Below are 22,648 nucleotides of genomic sequence, written 5' to 3' on the forward strand. Positions count from 1 at the left end.
AACTTTGGTTTGGCTTTATCAAAACATGTCGTGTAAGGTGTCATACGAATTGGAATACTACCCCCTCGCCAGTCCTGGTGACGGGGGTAGCATTTCACCCCTCTAGAGGGGACGACATGTTACTTTTGCTAAAACGCGGTTGATTTTTAAAAGAGCCTCAGATCCACAAAATGGATGCTTCTGCCACAGACACATGTCTGACCTCCTGCTGCTGACCGAAACTCAGAAGAGGAGGCCTGGACTAAGGCTTTCCTGTCGCAGGGAGGTGTCACACCACCCCAGACAGGAGATAGTGGATTGTAGCAGGGAGGTTTGAAAGAAACCAGACAGTGCCTGGAAAGCACCAGGCTTCCCCTTGCATAATCCGGTCAAACCGGTTCTGGGGCACACCAGCCACAGCTCCAATGTGACCTGGACAAAGGAAAGGGGGTGTAACCACCCCCTTCCTGTTTCCACCCATAGGGAGGGACCTAGCAGGAGATCCACCCCTCAGATTGGAATAAGAGTGGGAGCAGTGCCAATGCAACTGAGATCATCCTGAAGAAACATAAGAAACGAATTCTGGACCCTTCAACATCCTACTCAACGTAGAAGACTGAAGAATCTCCCTTGTGGTCAAGGAGTGACCACTCTGTGCAAACAGGCAACATCCAGCCCTCGACCCTTGCTTTGTTGCAGTTCCAGCCGGAACTCGAGCAACAGAGATCAACGAGATCAAGCTTGCCTGCCTTCTCCCAGCCCGATCCACAGTCCCTGCAGAGCTGACACCAGTGGAGGCGACCGGAAGCGCGGGGCACGCCATCTTGAAAAGGCCATGAGACGCTGACCGTGCAGCCCACAAGTGACCCTCGAAGCTGTACCCCGGGGTTTGAGAAGCCCCAACCCTGAGCTACACTTGCACCAAAGCTACCCCCTCCACACTCGACGAATGCTGCATGGGGCCCCTTCTGCTTGTGTTGGCTCGACGCGTTGGCCCAGTCACTTGCCAGCTGGCGTGTGGCCCCTGTGCCGACGAAAACTTGAATACGACTTGCTTTTCTGGTTGCTCCAGATCTGCACCAGCTCCTGTGAAAAGGAACCCCCACTCTGAGCCTCCTGGTCCGAGTGAGAAGCAATCTCCCGGTTCTGCGTGGATTGCTTTTGCCAAGTGCTGTTTGATGCAATCTTGAAGCCGACGGTGCTGACGGCGAGAGCCTGCGTGGGAAAGATCGTGAGCTGCTCCTGGACGTCGCAGATGCCCCTGAGCCCACCTGACAGCGGAGAGAAGCCTCTCGACAACCATCTGATTGCGCCCGACATTGCCTGGTTCCATCCTGGTTCCACCCTGGTCACTGCTGAGTGACCCAGACTCTGTCCCCTCTGCTTTCAGATTCATCTCGACTTCGATCCACCCTTGGATCACACCGGACACTTCTGCTTTCCATCGCCTGCAGCTTCTACAGCTCCAAGCACCAAGAACCTGCGTGTCAAAACCCGACGCCTCTTCGACCCTGTGCACCCAATTCCTGTGGGTGAGGTAACATTGCATCGCCGGTGTCCCTACACTGGTACACACCACTAGGGTCTGTGTCTTAAGTTTTGTTCCTCTAGGTTCAGCGGAAGTATCTGTAAACTAACTTTGTGTAACTTTTACGTGCCATTGACTTTGCATTGGTGCAAGCCGCACTTTACGTGCTGCACCCAAATTCCGTGGGCTACTCCCGACTTCAGCATTGCTAGTCCTGACTGCTCCCAGCGATTCTCTAGGCCCTAGGCCTAACCACTGTTCGATTGGTATCTCTTATACCACTTTCTTAGTATATGGTTTGAGTGGCCACCCGCCCTCATCCATAATTGTGCAACTTTGTATGTTATACTGTGCTTTTGATTTAACGCTTGTGCCCCTTTGCTCATAAAGAGTACTGGGGATTAATTTAGAAATAAACACATATATTTTTATAATATATACTTGTGTGGTGTCCTTTCATTTGGTATTACAGGATTGTATGTGGTAAAACGGCTCGCTTAACACAACCTCTTAAGTTAAGCCTTTAAGGCTGCTTAGTCCATGCTACCCCTAGGATAGCTTGTCTAACAAGGTTGACTTACAACCAGATACCATAAGGGATTGTTTGGACTGATACAAGGCGGTTCCAGAATTGGAAACACCACATATCAGGCCAACTTCTCACACGCGCCGACAACCACCCTATGGGGGGAACCCGGCACTCGTAAACATCTGTGCAGCTGAAAAAATATGTGTGTCCGTACACTATCGCCCGAAGTTTGCACTCAATCAACTTCTCACTCTTGGCTTAAACAAGTCACATTAAATAAAAACTCAACACTCGCACCTTCTACTTCCGCAGCTCCTTCTTACACAATGTACTGCCTTTGCCCACCCCACCCCTCCTCCACAGTTCTTTATGCACCTACTAATCCTATTAAGAAATTTACACGTAACACCACTGCCTCTACCATGCACTGCCATTTCACATGAAGTCCTGAGCCCCGAGTTTTACCCTCCTTCCCCTCTGTACCTCTGCAAACACTGATGCAGCATGATTGGAGCCACACCTCTGACTGCAACTTCCACCTCTGCTGTTGATGACAAGACCCAGGTCTAGCGCCTTGCCAAGCATGGAGGAAACGTCCTCTGCCCAGGACCACTCACAAGTTGACTGCACCTCTAGCCAGTCGCAGGCAGGCAGACAGGCTCCGCTCTCACACGATTCGCCTACCTCATAAGAACAATTGTGCGCACATATCACCAAGTTATAACATGTGGAAAAGTGTGGCTCAACGGTTAGAGGCGGCAGACCCAGAAGCAGAGGTTGGCCTGGGACCAGGGTTCAATTCCCGACGCGGCAGGGTACGGAACCAATGTCAGCAGGATCGATAAATCTCGCCTTGGTGCCTCGCTAACCATGGGTCCCACGCTGCAACTCTGGTTAATAGCTTGCTTAATCTCCACAACGGCCCCTCGATGCCGGGGATGCCTGGCTTCACCTTGGTGATGCCCAATAGGGACCATCTCACAGGAAAAGCCAGGACAGGGTCCCCAGGGTGAACGTGCGCTCTACAAATTCATACCAGCAAAACATAACAATAACCAGAACGCACTTTTTTTCTAATTTTAACACTGAGCGCCGTGTACTTTATGCGGGTGCTGCGCTCAGTGTTAAAGTTAAAAAAAAAACAGAACACTGTGTCCCTGAAGTGGACACAGTGTAAAAACACAAATAAATAAGCAAGAGGCAGAGGCAGACTTTTGGTGCGCATGCGTACGATGTCTAGCATCGAGCCCATGCAGCAGAGGTGGAAGTTGTACTAAAGTTAGGATTTTGTCTCAGTTAATCTTCAGTTTTGGTCTTAAGTTAAACTTAAGACAAACATAAATTTAACAGAGACAAAATTATAACTTTACATAAGTTTATAGTGAGCGCAATTCTTGTCACTCATAAGTCAAGGAAAGCTGCCCAGAGATGCTCTTATGACTGGTGCAACTGTGACTGCCTTTAAGATAAAAACTAAATTAATAATTTAAACAGCAGGTCTTCTCTACAAGTAAATGAGGCTGCACCGTGCTGCATCATTTTCAATCCACAAGAACGCATCGTATTAACAACAATATGACACATCTGTGTCCTTTAACCTGTGCTGATGCACAATTGGCTGCCCTTCACCAGAACAGGCGCCCTTGAGTCATTTTACAAGGGTGCCCCCACTGCAGGGATGTTTGTTTTTGTGCTGGAAGGGACCCCTTCCTCCACAAAAACAATCATTAATGGCATTTTCCTCTTTCTATATGCAAATAAAGAGTACAAAATTTGGAGTAATAACTATATTTCTCCTCCTTTAGTACAGTGGTATCTTATCAATCCACAGGAACCGTTGTTTTTCCTTGTATAACTATTACCCCGGTTCCATAGTGAGTAGGATTCCCCTGTTTTCCTTCCTTAAAAAAAATAAGTTATGCACCGGCGGCGCAATTGGCTTGTAATTAAGCCCAAGCATTTCCAGTATCTGAAGAGTATTTGCTTAGAAGCAGTGATCAATTAAAGCAGGCGGGGTCTACAGATACTCATTTATTGGGATTGACACTGATTATTTCTTTAAAACTTTAAGCCAGAGCTTAAAAGTGTGTGCGACGCTGCTTTCTCATTCATTGAGTCTTAGCGCCTAGACAAAATGTGCTTAGCAGTGTGTGTTCCTCATTTTAAATCTTTAAAGGTGGTATGACACCTCTGACATGTTGGGACATTAGTTGATCCCAAATTAAAACAGTTGAAACCGGTTCCACCTGATTGCCACTAATTGGATATCTGAAGGATATTACACTGACCTGATTCTTTTTGTCCCCACTAACACGCCACAATATGGAGCTCTGGTTGATGACAAGTTGTTGCCCTGGTTGTGCTGTGAGATCTAAATGTCCAACTTTAACAACTTTCAAGCTATTGTAGTCAGTATAAACCCAGTTCAGAATGTCATACTTTGCTGGCACTTGCCCTTTGTCATCAAAAAATATAATATGCCCAGCAGCAGTCCTAAAATGTGTCTTCTGGAGAAAACTGTTCACCTGAAACACAAAACACAAGATCAGAAGGTCACATTCAGGACTAACAGTGTGAGACCAAAATAAAGCATGACTTCACCACACAGGGTGAATTCTAGAACATATCCAAGTTGTTTCCCTACTAATAATTTAAACTTAACTGGGTCAGTAGGAAAGGCACTCCTACACATGGTAATTAGACTCTGGGCCATAGCTTCGGATACCTCATGGTATGACTAACAGATGAACAGCTTAGACTCCTAACTCTCAACATCCTCAGAGCAGGCAACAACATTATATCCAAACATCAAACAACATTCAGGAAGAATGCATGGTTCCCATTCCAAAAACATAGATGCTAAAAAACGAAATCCATAGTGATAGTTGCATTGTTTAATCCTAATTCAGGGTCACTCTGAGCACAATTACTGAATGGATCGAAACTCAGCATGAATGAGTCTAGGTCAGTTTTTCCACACCAGGTTTAAGGGGACCATATCCCATTTTGTCCAGCCGCTAATTCTGGATGGAAAAAAACATGAGGTATTAGTTCAAGTAGCAGCCAAGCCCCATTCCCTAATTTTTGTGACTAGGGGGAGCATACAATGCGCCCACCAGAAAAACAAATCTTTCACTTTTCCTCTCAGCCCCCAATCTCACCCACCAAATGAGTTTACAACCTGTTTGGAAAAGGTGACAAACATGTATTAAATCTATACTCTTAGGGCTTGTTTCACAAAGGTAAACTTGGACCAAAAGTCAAAATTTAGACCTGTAGTCTAAGGTCAGACATAAAGTTTAATTTTATGCCTAAAGTCTTACTTTGCAGGTGAAATCTAAGTTTAGACCTGACTGAAGTCTAAGTTTAGACCAAAAGTCTAGCTTAGACCAAAAGTCTAACTGTACCACATAGGGCTTGATTACGATCCTGTTCGGAATGGCTCTGAATCAGATTCGGAATTACACAAATCAGAAAGACCAATTATGATGCCTGGAAACCGTTAGGGCTGTCCAAATTGATTCCGAAAGGCATTTAGATAGGTCGAACCTTTCAGAGCCAAATCGTACAGCTCCATGGCCTTCGAGAGAGCAATTACAATGACCGAAACTTGAATCAAAATGGCTGTTGGAATCTATCTTTGGGGCCCGTAGCAGGACTCCCTTCACCCAGGGCCTTCTGAATGGGTCCCGTGGCGGTATCCATGGGTCCCATCCTCCCAGCCATGCACAGTGTGGCAGGCACCATGGGGTGCCCGCCACAGGGTGCATGATTTTCCCCAGACACCCTTTCTTCAATCACCACCCCCTTTTCTAAATCGTTTTTGGCCACTATAGGTGTGGCAGGGTATACTCAGACATGAGTCCCTTTCTCACTGCTCCATCAGGATTCAAGCAAGCCGGGCCGAAGACGGCTGAAATGCCAGAAACCGGTCCCCGGTAGCTTCCTTTCTGGTGAAGAATTGGCTTGGTAGTTTAGTCTGCCCTGTTCCCATGATGCACTGGGCCAGGGACAGACTGATTTGCATATAGCCAGGTTCTGAGCTGGGATGAGGCAGTGAGATAAATAACGGTGATGGATCAAGCCCTGATCTTTGGACTGGGTAAGAGTGGTCTGCTTAATTCAGACACTCTGTTCATCACCACCCCCTTTTCTAAATCGTTTTTGGCCACTATAGGTGTGGCAGGGTATACTCAGACATGAGTCCCTTTCTCACTGCTCCATCAGGATTCAAGCAAGCCGGGCCGAAGACGGCTGAAATGCCAGAAACCGGTCCCCGGTAGCTTGTCTCCTTTCTGGTGAAGAATTGGCTTGGTAGTTTAGTCTGCCCTGTTCCCATGATGCACTGGGCCAGGGACAGACTGATTTGCATATAGCCAGGTTCTGAGCTGGGATGGGGCAGTGAGATAAATAACGGTGATGGATCAAGCCCTGATCTTTGGACTGGGTAAGAGTGGTCTGCTTAATTCAGACACTCTGTCCATCACCACCCCCTTTTCTAAATCGTTTTTGGCCACTATAGGTGTGGCAGGGTATACTCAGACATGAGTCCCTTTCTCACTGCTCCATCAGGATTCAAGCAAGCCGGGCCGAAGACGGCTGAAATGCCAGAAACCGGTCCCCGGTAGCTTGTCTCCTTTCTGGTGAAGAATTGGCTTGGTAGTTTAGTCTGCCCTGTTCCCATGATGCACTGGGCCAGGGACAGACTGATTTGCATATAGCCAGGTTCTGAGCTGGGATGGGGCAGTGAGATAAATAACGGTGATGGATCAAGCCCTGATCTTTGGACTGGGTAAGAGTGGTCTGCTTAATTCAGACACTCTGTTCATCACCACCCCCTTTTCTAAATCGTTTTAGGCCACTATAGGTGTGGCAGGGTATACTCAGACATGAGTCCCTTTCTCACTGCTCCATCAGGATTCAAGCAAGCCGGGCCGAAGACGGCTGAAATGCCAGAAACCGGTCCCCGGTAGCTTGTCTCCTTTCTGGTGAAGAATTGGCTTGGTAGTTTAGTCTGCCCTGTTCCCATGATGCACTGGGCCAGGGACAGACTGATTTGCATATAGCCAGGTTCTGAGCTGGGATGGGGCAGTGAGATAAATAACGGTGATGGATCAAGCCCTGATCTTTGGACTGGGTAAGAGTGGTCTGCTTAATTCAGACACTCTGTTCATCACCACCCCCTTTTCTAAACCCTTTCTTCAATGGAAGCATGTTTTCACGTTCAAAACACAGACTCCCATTGAAGTCAATAGGAGTTCGACAGAATCGTATCCAGATGCATCTAAATCACTCAGTTGGACTCCCTCGATCTGTGTTGTTCGTAAAGCATTCTGGAACTGAATCAGACAGAATGCTTTCCGGACAAGATCATAATCATCCCCATTGGAGTAAACTTACCTTTGTGAATACTGGAAACTAGGAAACCTAGAATTGTAGTCTAAGTTAGACTTTAGGTCTAAACAATGGGCCCGATTCATTAAGGTAAACTGAGGAAAAAGTCTAACTTTTCAACTTTTGGTATTCACAAAGTGCATTTACGAGCAGCAAAGTTCAACTTTTTTCTCAGTTTAACTTAAGATTTGGTCTTAGTTCTAACTGAGACCAAAACATAAGTTAAACTGAGACACAAGTCTAACTTTACTTTACCACTTGCAAATGCCCTTTGTGAATACTAAAAGTTGTAAAGTTAGACGTTCAACTCAGTTTTCCTTTGTGAATCGGGCCTTTAGACTTCGGGTGTTGAGTTAGTCTTCGGGTGTAAAGTTAGTTATACTTTAGTTCTAAACTTATACTACAGGTCGAAATTTAGACGGACCCTGAGTGTATTAATAATCAGAAAGATTGGTGCAATAATTCCTCATTCCTCAATCATCTGGGAGTTTATCATTACCCTAGTGTTCTGCAACCAAGCTTTTCGGTTGTATAGCTCATGTTTTGTCCAACTGAAATAAAATCATTTAGGGTCTAGGTGGGCACCAAAAACTTTGGGAGAATTTTTTGGTTAACATTTTACCAGATTACAAAACATGCATCAACAAAGATTTAGGAGTCAGTCTGTAGGAGCACTGCATCCCTGCATGGACACAGGCTGAATTTAATCAATCAATCAATCAGGAGAATTGTAAGCGCACTACTCACCTGTAAGGGTCTCCAGGTGCTGAGGGGAGGGGGGGGCCGCAGGCCTGTTTAGCCGAAGAGCCAGGTCTTGAGGGTCTTCCTTAAGGTGTACAGGGAGAGGGGACGTCTGACGTCTGACGGTAGTTCGTTCCAGGTCATGGCTGCAATGTGAGAGAAAGATCTTCTGCCTGCTCTGGCTTCGTGCATGTGCAGAGTTTCGACCAGTGCGAGGTTGGAAGATCGGAGGTTTCTTTTGTGTACATGGAGGTTGATTCTGTCGTTGAGGTATTTGGGTCCGTTGTTTGTAGGCGTGAGTGAGGATTTTGAAGGTGACTCTTTTCGCCACAGGAGCCAGTAGAGTCTCTGAAGGTGTTTGATGATGTGCTTGTGCCTGGGGATGCCGAGGAAGAGTCTTGCGGCGGTCTACTGTATTATCTGGAGTTTGAGGAGTAGGGACTTGTTGATGCCGGTGTAGATGCATTTCCATAGTCCAGTCTGCTGGTGACGAGTGTGTGGCTGACTGTCTTAATTGACTCGGGCGGATCCATTTGAAGGTCTTGTGGAGGATACGGAGGGTGTTGAAGCAGCTGTAGGTGACGGCATTGACCTGTCGGTTCATGGTGAGTGATGAGTCGAGTACGATGCTTAGGTTTTTAGCATGGTCTGAGGGGGTAGGTGGGCTTCCAAGGGTGGTGTCCACCAGGTGCTGTCCCATGCTGAAGGGGTGGTACTGAGTACAAGGACTTCTGTCTTCTCAGCATTGAGCTTCAGGCAGCTGTTGGTCATCCAGACTGCGACGTCTTGCATTCCTTTCTGGAAGTTTAGTATGGCGGTGGTGAGGTCATTTTTCTACTCCCTAGATATGAATACAACCCTGTTCAACCACATGTGCAACCCTTTTTTCTCTGGACTCTCAGCAGTAGCGAGGTCGACCAGTCACGTCCTTCTCAGTTAAATTAGCTTGGAGGTTCTCAGGCCCAGGAATCAATCCTACTCCACAGCAGCACAATAAGATTAACATTCAGCCAGTGCTTCTCTTTGTCAAAAATGCATATTTTATTCACAGAAAATACAGGATCCCATTGCACATCACTAATGCATGATTTTCATACTTACAGGTGCAAATCTTTGTGCTTTCAGGGGCCTTTGTCGATTAATCCAGTTAGCCCTTCATCTGCTCGAGGATGCCCTTCTCTGGGCTTCTGACCCCCAAGGCTCAGATTCTGAGGTGAGGTTTATGAATGCGGCTCATTTTCCCCCTCAGTTCAGTCTTAGTACTCAGTTTCTTGGGCCTAGGTACATTCAGTCTCTCACCCAGTTCATAGGGAGCAGCACTGGAATGCATTCCTCCCTGCTAAGGCAGCGGTAACTCACCATTAGCAGGAAGCTTCCAGGCAGCACACATTAGTCTTACCAGTAGCTGTGTGACAGCAAGCTGCAAACTGCAGTGCTCGGAGGATCATTTTATGACCAGAGGCTTTAGTTGGTGGCCAGCCCAATTCCAAGTGGCTGGCTGTAGATTGTAGCTCATTTTGGCACTTCTGTGGGTACTTGATTAACAGTGTGGCTCACTCGACACTCCAGTGAGTATTGGGCACTTATCTTGAGTATGTCAGACAAGTGATGTATCTTCAGTGTGAAAGTCCTCAGGCACTATGTTAGGCACACAGTACGTTGTGGCGGTGACCTCAATGTTTCAAAAGTTCCCCCTAGAGCGCCTTTCTAGTCAGCGCTTTTCAGCCGATAACGCAGCGATATTTGCATCGCCCTATTATCAAGGCAGCATTAAGTCAATTAACGTGGCTTAAAGCCATGTTAATTGACTTAACGCTGCCTTGGTAATAGGGCCCCTTTCAAGATAAACTCATCGTGAAAGGGGGCGTGCGGTGCGTGTTGCATTGGGCATTTCAACACAACACCCATTCATTTCGAGGCTGCCACCTATTATCAGGCTTTGTGATAATAGGTGGCAGCGCCGAATTTAAGAACCGGTAAGACCTGTTCTTAAGGTGGCGAAACGAGGAGAAATGCTTCTTTTCTCCTCGTTTTTGGTTTTTTCATGTGTGCTGCCTTGTGTAGCACAAATGGAAAAAGCAAAATGCCTGGGTTTCTTTATGTACAGGAAGGTGTTCCTTCCTGTACATAAACAAACCTCTTTTTAAAAATGCCAATTTGTAACTTACATGTGTGCTGCATAAAGCAGCACACATCTAAGTTACAAAATGGCTTTTAAGGTTTGTTTATGTGCAGGAAGTAACTCCTTCCTGAACATAAACAAACCTCCCTGTTCGCTGACACCCTTGCACTCTGGTGCAAGGGTGTCTGCGCTGGCGATAAGTTGCAAAAAGTACCACCATCGCAAGGAGAAACGCTAGGTTGCACTATATCCTTGGTAATATGGTGCAGTCTAGTGTTTCTGAAGGGGCGAAGAGAGACGTTAACGCCTCTCTTTGCCACTTTGTTGGTAATATGCCCCTTGGTATTTAGGACCGCCCCAGATCAAACCGCCCACTTTTGTAGTTCTGTGGTCATGCAGTCCACTTGTGGGACACACAGGCCCCGTAGCAGGCACTTATCCCAGCCCAGTTGGGATTACCACATAGGCACAACATTTCAGATGCTTTGGTAGCAATGGCAGGGATGAATGAAGAGGACCTCACTGCCCAGTCTGGCAGTACTGAGATACACTAGGTGAGCGAGTCTCTGTTGTCGGACCCTACTCCAGGGCCAATTATGACAGTCACTTCTATGATCAGCAGCTCCTGCAGAGTTGGCACTTTATTCCATCACTGGCAAGCAGGAAGTCTTCACACCCAGCACAGTCTAATAAGTAGTCCTTCACATCAGACTCCAGGCAATGCTACTTCACTTTTGGGGGAGTTGGCTGACAGTTTCGCACCAAGTTTCGACTGCACAGCAGTTCCTGATAACTCTGTGGAACAACAAATGACAGTGGTTTTTGGGATCCCATTTTTATAATGATTTTGCAATGGTGGGTGTTTAGGGCAGGGCTGCTTCCGTGAACTTGTTTGATTCAGCTTGCACTTCCATGTATCCTGGTCAGGTCACCTTCCAGACCAGTCCTCATTATGCAAGGATGCACTGCCCAGCTGGTGTGGGTAAGCTGCACCCAGCATTTACAAAGGATCGCTGACAACATCGATGCATACAGTATTGAAACACAAAAATACCGGAAAATAAATATCGTAACAAAAATAGCAACTACCTATATAATCAAACCTATCAAACTAAGAGGCAGATTACGATGTTGGTTTCAATCCTGACCGGCTGATACAGCCGGTCGGAATTGAAACCCGCTGGTCATTCAGGCTGGCTTCCAACAGGATCAAGGAGCCCATCGGCTAGTTAGAACCAGCACATAATCTATATGGATGGCGGTTTACGTCGTTCGGATTACAATGAATGGTTTCCGGCAGAGTTTCCATGCTGACCTTTCCGCCCTGTCAGAAAGCGTGTTTGGGGGCCCCTAGCAAGACCACCTTCCCTTGCGGTCTCCGGTTGGGGGCCGAAGGGGCACCTAGGGTGCTCCCCTGTTAATTCTTGCACCTTGTTGCAGGCACCTTGAGGTACCTGCCACGGGTGCAGGGATTAACACAGTCTTCCATTTCTCAATGGAATCTTGTGGTATGGCTGTGGTATGGCTGGTTTACAGAATTTAAAAAAAAATATGTAAAAAATCTAATTACAACTAAACTGGCCAATAAAATCAAACTATAAACACCCTTACACAATCAGTTAGATATGTTAGGACTGGCATCCTTGATGTGGTTCCCCCTAACATTTTGCCTTCCGGCCTCCTGCTTTGACTGCTTGCTGACTTAAGGCCTGATTACGAGTTTGGTGCAGCAGAGCTGGTGCCACGCCACCTTTGCTGAGCCAAACCCATGCAAGAACGCCCAAGGACTGCCGATCGTATTACGAGTTGGAATGCACAACTCATAATATGGCAGCTCTTTGCTATTCTCATGGCTAAGCCTGGATAACAGGCACCGCAATGGGAACAGCAAAAAAGATCAAGTACGGCATGGACTCAGACCGATTCACAGAACTAACTTAAGACAAAATCTTAAACTTACTACTTTTGGTATTCACTGAAGCCATTTAGTAGGAGTAAAGTTAGGATTTTGTATTACGTTTGACTTAAGTTTGGCTTAAGACAGACTTAAGACAGACTTAAGACAGATTTAAGACAGACTTAGGACAGACTTAAGACAAACTTAAGACAAACTTAGGACAGACTTAAGACAGACTTAAGACAAACTTAAGACACACTTAAGACAGACTTAAGACAAAACCCTAACTTTACTACTACTAAATGCCTTCTGTGAAAACCAAAAGAAGTAAGTTTAGGGTTTTGTCTTAAGTTTGACTTAAGACAGACTTGCAGCAGGTGGGTGGTGATTAGTCCATACGATCACAAGCTCGATATCTCAGTTATTGAGCTCGCGATCGTATGAACTAATCACTACCCACCTGTTGTGAATGTATCAAGGACCCTAATTAGATATTCCCGATTTATGCCCGTACTTGGTTATAATAAATCATATCCTTATAAATGCATAAGAATCATATGCATATTAAGTCATAACCAATGCAGTCCAAATACAGCAAGGCTACTCCCATAGACTGCTAGAAAGTACAACGCGTACTTAAACAAACCAAGCCTCCATCAGCCCGGGAATTCCCCATGCTTCTGTTTTGATTTGTCCTAGAATTCCTGAGAGTCCTGAAATAACTGCCAGTTCTTAGTAGCGTCTTATGTCCAACCTTACGTCAAACTCGGCACCTTCCAGGTATAAATATACCAGCATCTGCCTTAAGCAACACACAGTGGTTTGGAGCAGATTAGCTATCTACTTGCCCAACGCCGAGCTGATGCAAGTGCCGTTGGAAGCCGACCCTCCCTGCTGATGCACTGAGAGAGACGCTGTCTTTTCTCCTGCCGAGAAAATCCAGCTCCAGTGTTTCCCTGACACCCTCGTGGGTTGCTGGGAGATCGAGTCCTGAGAGAGAGATGCAAGACCTCCTTCATTCTATACCCAAGGTACGGAGCTGATTAGACCCATAGAGAATTCTTGATTCAGACTCTTGGCAAAAAACTGTAACTCATCTACTCCTTCCCACGTACTAGGCTTAGGTTAGGTACACTTGGGTAGGCGTATCTTAGAAAGACCAGTTGAGTACGTTTAGTCATTATTTTATCATTGTATGTATTTTATCCATTTTATGTATCTTATGGCTTAGAAACCATATAAATGCTTTTATAGTATTATTTCATAATACTCCTTTTACTGTACGCACTTTACTTTATGACAAGTATTGCAACTGTGGCAATATATTTCTCTTGCATGAGAAAGAAGACTGCTCAATAAATAACCCTTTTATTGAAAACGCCCGTCTCTCTATTTCTCTGCATTTCTGGTGAAACGAAGCATGCACGATTGACTGAGTAAAATAGCTATCTATTGTTTCCGTGACTCTAGAGATATATTCCTTATTGCAGGGGGAACAAAGTTGTCATGTAAAAACGAATCCCTTCTTGTCTATTCAGGAAAGCTAAACACCTTTTTGTTTATTCAAGAAAGTTTCTAGTGACCTCTGAGCTAGCTGGCACACACAATTAAGTCTAACATATTCAATAGAGACCTAGTCGACCTCAGTCCTACGTCTAAGCTATCCTTTATGTTATTCCAATTCGCAGAGCCTATTGGGAATATAGTAACTACACTACATGGCGCCCAACGTTTGGTAAGGCGATAATTTAACGCTAGATACTGGAGTAACTCAGTCGTGCTTTTCACACAGACCCCTTTTTGCCGTAAAAACTCCAATAGACGTCTGGAGTGGGTAAAAGGCTAATATCCGCCAAAACTTAGTAGGAAGAGATTCCTATGTATTCGTTTTTGGTTTAGTCAATGTTGAAGGATACGGTGTTCCAAAATATTATGCACCTAATCTTTGTTTCCTTGAAATTTGATCTGCAAACTTTCTGTCAGCAAAATGACAGAGAGTGAAAGGCATAGAGCTAGACTAGCAGCTCATCTTTTGACGGAAGACACAAGTCTCCAACAAGATCAACCAGATGCAATACTCATCCCGATAAATGTAAGGAAAACCTTAATCATAAAGCGTATAGAAAACAGAGTATCATCAAGAGGTGGTACAGTCATTTGTCAGTTGTCGAGGCACATGAATATCGGCAGACAGAGGTATTCTATTCATGGATACATTTTCCAGCAGCAAATGCTGTAAGACACGAGTTCCACTACTACAAAGTAGGGGAACCTCCAGTGGAATACACTCCTTTCGAGTAAATTGAAATTCCAATAACTTACCAAGAGCATGAGCTCTGGTTCAATGGTGCCCTAAAACATCAAAATCACATTACCAGGCTCGGTCCACTACGTAGACCAGGAGCCACATGGCCGGTTCTAGCCAGCTATACACCACATCCTGACATTGAAAAAATGTCAAGCGAAAAACTTTTAGTTCAAATAAAAGAATTAACAAATGCATATAGGCAATTAGTTCAATTGACAATTGACGGTACAACCTACTGCCAGAAATTAAAAGCAACAGATATAGCAGATCAACCTTTTGAACTTGCCAGAATAATTGAAACATCCTATGAAGAATTAGGTAGAGATAGTTTGGTTGGGAAAACACTAAAACCACAACTAACTGAAAATCCTGAAAAGACTTTCATTAAAAATAATCTCAATTCTCAAATAAAGAAGTGGGAGGGTAATAAGCAAACAACTCCCAGAGAAAAACATTTCCAGACCAGAGGAAGGTCTCCCCAACGAAGAGATAGATCTCCAGAAGGGGGGGGCAAGTCTACACAACGGGAGCCCTCTGAAAAAAGATATAACCTTAGAAATAGGCAAAATCTGAGAAACCTGATAGATATCAAGACATTGATACACGTCTCTCTCAATCTTTTCAGACTTCCTCACAGAAATCAGAAAGAAGAGGACGGTCAGAACATAAAGAAGAGCGCGTCAAGTCCAAAGACAAAGAAGCTGCTTATCAAAGTAAAAAAATAAAATTTCCCAAAAAGAAGGTAGCCAGTATTAAAATAAAACATGCCAAGTATCCTGAGGACACAACTCAAGAACGGAGACAGCGCAGCAAAAGTGACAATAGCTCGCAAGATCCTGATGAATCTTCTGGAGACAGTGGACACGAATGAATACATTCAGGTAGAAACTGCAGACACCAGAGTTAGCATGCCCCATAAACTATATGAAATAACATTACGTATAGAGGGAGACAAAACTAGGAAAATAAGAGGTCTCTTCTGGGAAAACCTATCTAAAGGCTATGATATCCTTCTAGCAGAAAAAGACTGGCCACCAGAGTTTGTCAGGGAGTGCCCACATGGCGAAGAAATGATTATGCCTGCCTTCTCAAATCACATTCCAATACATATAAAATACACATATGCAAGAAAATGGGCAGTGGCCCAAGCTCCTGCATTATATAAAAATCATGTAGGATGGGATGAGGATTCTCCTCACCATAAAATCCAGTAAAAAAATTAACCAACTGCACAAATGCAGTATCCTGTTAAGCAAGAAGCTAAAAAAACAAGTCAGGTAGATTCATATCGTCTAGTTTTGGACTACAGACACCTAAACTCTTGTTGCAAAACCTTTGCAGTACAAAACTCACACAGTGCAGCACTAATGAATATTATCGTGCGCAAAAAATATAAAATGATATTATATATTTCAAATGTTTTTTTCTGTCAAAACATTGCACCAGAACACAGGTATTCGACCGCTTTCTCCAGCATGGGGGCCCAAAAGCAATTTTGTCGTCTCCCACAAGGATTCAAGAACAGCTCAGGATTATTTTCAGCTAGTGAAGTGAAGTGAAAAAATACTTATATAGCGCGCTACCACTCCAGGGAGTATCTTGGCGCTTAGATTTCTGAAAAGACAGAAGAGGTGTTATAAGGTGGATGAGAGATACACCTGGCTACGTAGAATATCCTAAAAACCTCATACATTCAGGGTTGGCCAATGAGTAAATCCAAGTCTTTAGCAGCTTTCTGAACTTGGGTTCTGTAGTGGCTTGACGTAGACAGGGAGGTGCCTTATTCAAGGCTTTCGCTCCAATGACCGCCATGGATTTGCCTCCTCTTGTTGCCATTTTGAACCTAGGAACATGCAGCAGGTTTGCGTTGGAGGACCTAAGTGCTCGGAGAGGTTGATAATGTCTAAAGTATTTACGCAAATAAAGTGGGCCATGATGGTAAAAGGCTCTGTGAGTAATGACGAGCACTTTAAACAGTATGCGCTTGTGTATAGGAAGCCAGTGTAGTGTGTTCAAAGCTGCGGAGGCTGAGGATTTCCTAGGTAGTCTGAGGACCCGTCTGGCAGCTGCGTGTTGGACCATTTGAAGCTTATGCAGGGCAGATTTATTGAGTCCTGCATAGGGGCTGTTGCAATAGTCCAACCTGGAATTTATGAGGGCTACAGCTACCGTGCGTCTGGCACTCAGGGGAAGGAAATCAAAGAACTTTCTCAGGCTTCTGATGATACCGAAACAAGCACCTGCTACTTCCTTAGCCTGCTGATTGAAAGTAAGGGCACTGTTAAATTTTATTCCAAGATTTCGTGCAGCAATGATAGTATTGGGGGGGGGGTTCTGCTTTTTCGGGCCACCAATCTTGGGGTGTAAAGAAGTAGTTCGGGCCGAAAGGGATGATCTCCGTCTTGGAAGAATTGCATTTTAAGTGGTTAAGAGACATCCACTTGAAGGTTGCTGACAGGCAACTAGACAGCTAGGGTCACAGAGTTACTACAAATATATGATGATGAGGCATTATCCTATGTCGATGACATCTATCTTACAGACAATGACCTGGAGACACATTTGAAAAGAGTGAACACCATCATACTTGGGTTTGCATCTGAAGGCTACAAATTTAACTTTAAAAAATCATGAATTGCCCACCAGACAGTCCTATTTTTAGGATATGAATTATCAAGTGAAGGCAAAAGCCTAGCAGACAACTTCTTAGAGAAGTGTGCAGTACTACAAGCTCCAAAAACGCTGAAAAACTTACAATCAATTCTAGGTTTCCTGAACTTTGGAAGAACTTACATTCTAAATTATGCAGAGAGGGTTAAACCACTCTAGGAATGAATAAAACCTGATTTTAAACCGACTAATTGGACTCAGAAACACACAGAAATTTTGAGATCATTACAAACAGACATGTTAACTAAAACAAAACTGCAAACATGCGCAACCGAACGCAACCTTGTAATCCGAGTCATCCCAGGAAGATGCAGATTTACATACCTGACCTCCAATGAGGGAGAAACTGTACCAATAGCTTACAAATCACAGTTGTGCACACAAGCTGAAATTAAATTCAGTTCTACTGAAAAAATTCTAACTGCTGTACAAACTGCTGTAGCAAATGAAAGAGCCCTCGCACAAGGTAAACGTATAATAATCGTTACATCTGTACCTTCTTTAGAAGCAGTAACAAGAGCAAGAATTCCAAATGCTAAAGCATTACATCCGAGGTGGATAAAATGGGTTAATTCTCTTGCTGCACCAGACGTAGTATACGAATTTGATCTTAACCTAAAAACGCTAGAACATCTAGAATACAAACAAGAATGTCCTCTGTCGATCGAAATTCTGCCTCTGGAACAGTACACCTGTGTAATATACGCAGATAGATTTCCACAACACTACGTCGTGGATAAAAAGGTTTACAATTCAGCATGTGCGATTGTTAAAGGTCGCTGGCGCTTAAGTAAATTCAGACCAATGGTCACTAAAACTGAATCAATCGGAAACTATACAGCTCAGTGAGCTGATTTACGAACATTGAAGATTGCGCTTGAAAATGCAGATCGTGAATTCCCCACAGTAATAGTGCATCGAATCTTATAATAATTCCTTGCAGACCTGGATTGAAAATGGTTATAAAGATGAAAGAGGTGGCACAATAAAACAAAAAAAACTGTGGGAACAGGTAGTTCTTTTGCAGACTACAGAAAGAACTACAAAAGACTCACGTGATACATACGCAGTGTCTTCAACGAGATGGCGATCACGTTGCAGGGAATTCATTGGCTAATAAAGCCACAGCGGCAGCTGGTCAACCGGCTTCTGTAGCTACAAAAAAGCGTTCTAAAAAACAAATAGATGGTGAAACGCTGCTTGCAGTAAAAGCCTCCATGGAAGGCAATTATACTCCGTTACCTCTGAATTATCCACTCGGAAATACATACATAATTGATGCGAACTCCTTTCCATTTGCTCAAATCCCTGGAGTGGGGGATAGAGTAATTCCAAACATGAACCGGAGAGTCTTCTTGATTCAAGAAGCACACATGGGATTGGGTCTGAGGCACCAAGAGATCCTGAAATCTCTGATAGAATTGCAATCACAATACTGGTGGCCGGGAATGAGCGTGTAAATTTATAACTTTGCACAGGATTGTCAGGACTGCAATAGAGATTGCACTCATGAACCAAACCAGGAGACTGACAATAGCACAGACAGTCCAGCCCAGACACCTCTGTTAGATAGCATTAGACTGTCTACAGGCAGGCATCCCAACGGATGTATGCGGTTCCACAACTACTAGGACAAAATTCAATTAGATTTGAGCCCAGCACTCGGCTGTCTCAAGAACTGTTATCGAATGGTCTGCAAGTCTATTATGGCATATACGCAATTGGCTTGCTACATTCTGACCAGGGTCCTGCATTTAGCTCTCGAGCTTACAAGGAGGCCATGGCCAGCATGGGCATTGCGTTGCGGTACTCTAATCCACTTCCAGCCTGAGGGTAGAACGGTAGTGGAGGGAAAAAACCAAGACATATAGCGATCTATAACAGCGAGGGTATTAGGATCGGGTGATGGGTGGGTCAAACATCTAATAAGTGTCCAACGTAGTCTTAACAATATTCCAAGAAATTCTCTGGTTGGAATCACTCTGTATGAACTTTTGTTTGGTACAAGAATGATAATCGAAGATCTTGATTGTCAGACTTCAGTGGTAGAACAAAAAGCTTTTGATATCAAAGATTGTTTGGCTGTTTTACAGGGCTTGAATGAAACATGAAGAAGTCTAAGTAACACAAAACTAAAGCCAACGACCACTGAAGAGAAACCACCTGTCCCAGCAAGACCTGTCTGGATTCCAAAGATTGGGGATCTGGTCAGAGAAAAGATTGCGGTGAAGAAGGAATTTGGGCCTTCTTACGGAAAAGCAGTACCTGTCTTAGCTATCAGCGGAACAAGATCAGTAGTACTACCGCCCCTTGCTGGTAAAAAGGAGAACCGAGTTGTATCAATCGACCTAGTAAAACCACAACCATGTGGCCAATGATAAGTAGTATGCCCAGTGGACTCCCAGAAAGTAGCAGAAGACCAAACCTGGCTACAATCCAAGACGTTCAAACTGAGAGACTAATCGCATTTGATAAACCTGCAGTGAATAAAAAAGGACTATGCAACAAAGCCATGGAACTTGTGCCTCTTGAAACCCAAATTGCAACAGTTGTCAAGAAACACCTGTCTACAATGATGTAGCCTCGGACTATTCTAATATGAAAAAGGAAGAAGCAACTACAAAGATTAATAACAATCCTGATGCCATCCAAACAATTGACAGAACTGCATCTGGCTACTTTATCAATTTCGATGACTTTTCCGATGATCCAAGTGAACATGGAGACAAGCCAGCAAACAAAATTACAGAACTCTTTCATCAACTTGGAGAAACATATCTGATTTCACCGTGGATTGAACTATGAATTGTGTTAGGTGTAATTTTCCTCCTGCTCTGGCTCATTTTAGTTTTAAGCTCAGGAAGAATGATTGATGGAAAATACAGTACAATGGACACAGCAAGTCAGAACATCAACTTGGTTGTAAAAACCTCACTGATCCTCTCATGTTGAAAAAAGAGAACTATCATCAGTGAACATCACAGCCATTCCTATACCTGGTGGTGTAGCATGGGACAACACTGATTACGAAATATATGGCCCGGTTGAACTCTTGAAATATCCACACCAGTTCAAGATTTCTTTAAGTGACTTTGTATCACCTAGTACTTTCTCTGATGATTGGGACTTTGAAAATATTAACAATATGATGTCAGATTTAGAAATGTCAGCAAAATTTACAGAACATGATTATTTACAGGCTTCATCGAATTATGAAGAAATGTATTGCTTCAATCATTTTGGGCATCAATATTTGCATAAATCTGCTAATCCTAGAAATGTGTTCAGTTATAATTAATGGGAACATTGTCCAACTCCGCCAAAAGGTAGTTCGAAAACATTTTATGAGAAATTCCCATACTTCTCAGGGTTTAATGTCACTGATCCAGAAACGTTTTATTTTAAAATTATGAATAAGACAGGAATGAAAAACATGTTGACAAATACTAAACTGATTTATTCTGAAAAATTTTATGAAAAAATGTCTACATTTGGTTTTGAATTTTGGAAAAACAACATTGAGACAAAAACTGTATGGGGTACAAAAGAATGGCAGGTACAAGGTTTAGAATTATTATTCAGAGCCTGCATGATCCCAGAACAAATAATGTTCCTGAATGACACCATTCAACAAACAACCTGTCTTGGTCTAGCCAAAATAAAAGATTTAAACAACCCGTCTATACCAAAGCCTATGCCTGATAGAAATAAAACTACAGATGAGGGGTTAGACGTGTCATATATTTTAAAACAAAACAGAACAAATCCTAATTTGAACAAATGTTTGATCTGGCCCACAGACACGATTAAGGGGCCCATTAGGATGTCGGGCGGATTGCCTCCGCCAGGCTGGCGGTGGCCACCGCCGGCCTGGCGGAGGCAATCCGCCCGACATGCATGTCCTGATTCCCCCCCCGCCAGATTAGGATGGCGGAGGGGACAGCGGCGGACGGAAAGACCGTCCGTCGCTTTACTGCCGCGGTCGCCCTGCGACCGTGGCAGTGATAGAACAATATGGTGGCGGTGTCCAATGGACACTGCCAGCCATATTATGATGGCTAAATTCAGGGGCCTTTCCGTGGCGGCAATGCTGCCATGGAAAGGCAGGTGGTGATTGCTGCGGGGCCCCCCTGTGGGGTCCCCAGATGATGCCAGTGTTGGGGGTGCACATGGAGGGTACCTATGGTACCCCCCCACATTTGAATATGCAAAGTGGCAGGCACCGCGCGGTGCCTGGCGCTTTGCATATGCAAATGCGTGCTGAAATGTTTATCATTGTGGCGGGCGGTGCTGAGTGCACCGCCCGCCACAATGATAAACATGTCGGATGTGCCCGCCACTGTGGTGGGCACATCTTAATTCCATCGACGGGACCCCCGCCCTTATGGCGGCCGGTCCCGTTCTCCGTTAGGGTTGCGGGCGAATGTGCCCCTAACTGTCAAGATAGATTCCTGAGCAAAATACAGGGGTTGAAACAGAATAGGCCAGACCCAAGATATTCCCAGAGACAACATCCAGGGATAATTACAACCTATAGTGTAGGAAAACTAAGCCTCGAATGTCCTCAGAAATCCACACTTCCCGAAATTAAGCAACTCTTGACTTTACTTAAAGAAGGTGCTGACTTGCGAGATTTCTTACTGGGACCTCGCAAACAGCGTCAAAAACGTTTAATATACGCCGGTATATACGCAGCTTACAATGAAGCTTGAAAATAACACAAATTGAAACTGCAGAAAAAATACGAGAAATTGATCGTATTAATTTGGAAAAATCACTTTCTGTAGTGGACAATTGGTTAATGACTCGGACTCTGTCCTCCAGAATTTATTCACTGGATAGCATTGTATCTTCTGCTATTGATATAATAGAAGGTGTGCAGTCTAAATATCGAGTTTTTTTATGGTCTGGACAGAATATCGACTACAGAATATCGACATTGCAGTATTATCGAGGTAAATAATATAGATGGTAATTTTATCGATTTTTAAATGTATTTAAAAATATCGAAGTATAGAATATCGAGTAGTTTATATTGAGTGTAGAAAATATCGAATTGTTGTATATGTAAAAAATATCGAATGTCAAAATATAGACTGTCAGAATATCTAAAGAGAAAATATTGACTGTTAAAATATCGATTTGTGGAATGTATAATGTTAACAATGTTGTATTTTTATTTTGTTTTACTTACATTTTGTTTATGTTTGTTATTTAATGTAATAAAATTTGTAAATAATTAAAAAAAAGAAGAAAAAAATGAAGTTTAAATATAATAAATAATTTTAGGAGCGGGTTGTGGGTTTTTTAGGGGAAAAGAGTGGGAAGTGTTTTAAAATATATAGAATTAAATTTAAATTTTTTTTATAATAATTGTAAAATATAGTACAAATGTATGTTTTAGTAGCCGGTTGTGGGTTATTAGGGGAATAGGGTGGGAAGTGTTTTGAAATAATTTAAAATTACATTTCTAATAGAAT

The 22,648-nt window shown here is 43.8% G+C and overlaps 1 protein-coding gene across 1 annotated transcript in view; it reads right to left on the minus strand.

Moving 5' to 3' along the window:
- The window catches only part of LOC147725257 (vomeronasal type-2 receptor 26-like), a 206,459-nt gene that overhangs the window by 73,306 nt on the left and 110,505 nt on the right, over positions 1-22,648 (minus strand). Inside the window, exon 4 of the mRNA XM_086918224.1 lies at positions 4,325-4,561. Within this exon, the coding sequence (XP_086774350.1) occupies positions 4,325-4,561 (237 nt within the window). The remainder of the gene's footprint in view (positions 1-4,324; positions 4,562-22,648) is intronic.

This window comes from Lissotriton vulgaris, chromosome 4_1, assembly GCF_964263255.1.
Source record: "Lissotriton vulgaris chromosome 4_1, aLisVul1.2, whole genome shotgun sequence".
Lineage (NCBI taxonomy): Eukaryota > Metazoa > Chordata > Amphibia > Caudata > Salamandridae > Lissotriton > Lissotriton vulgaris.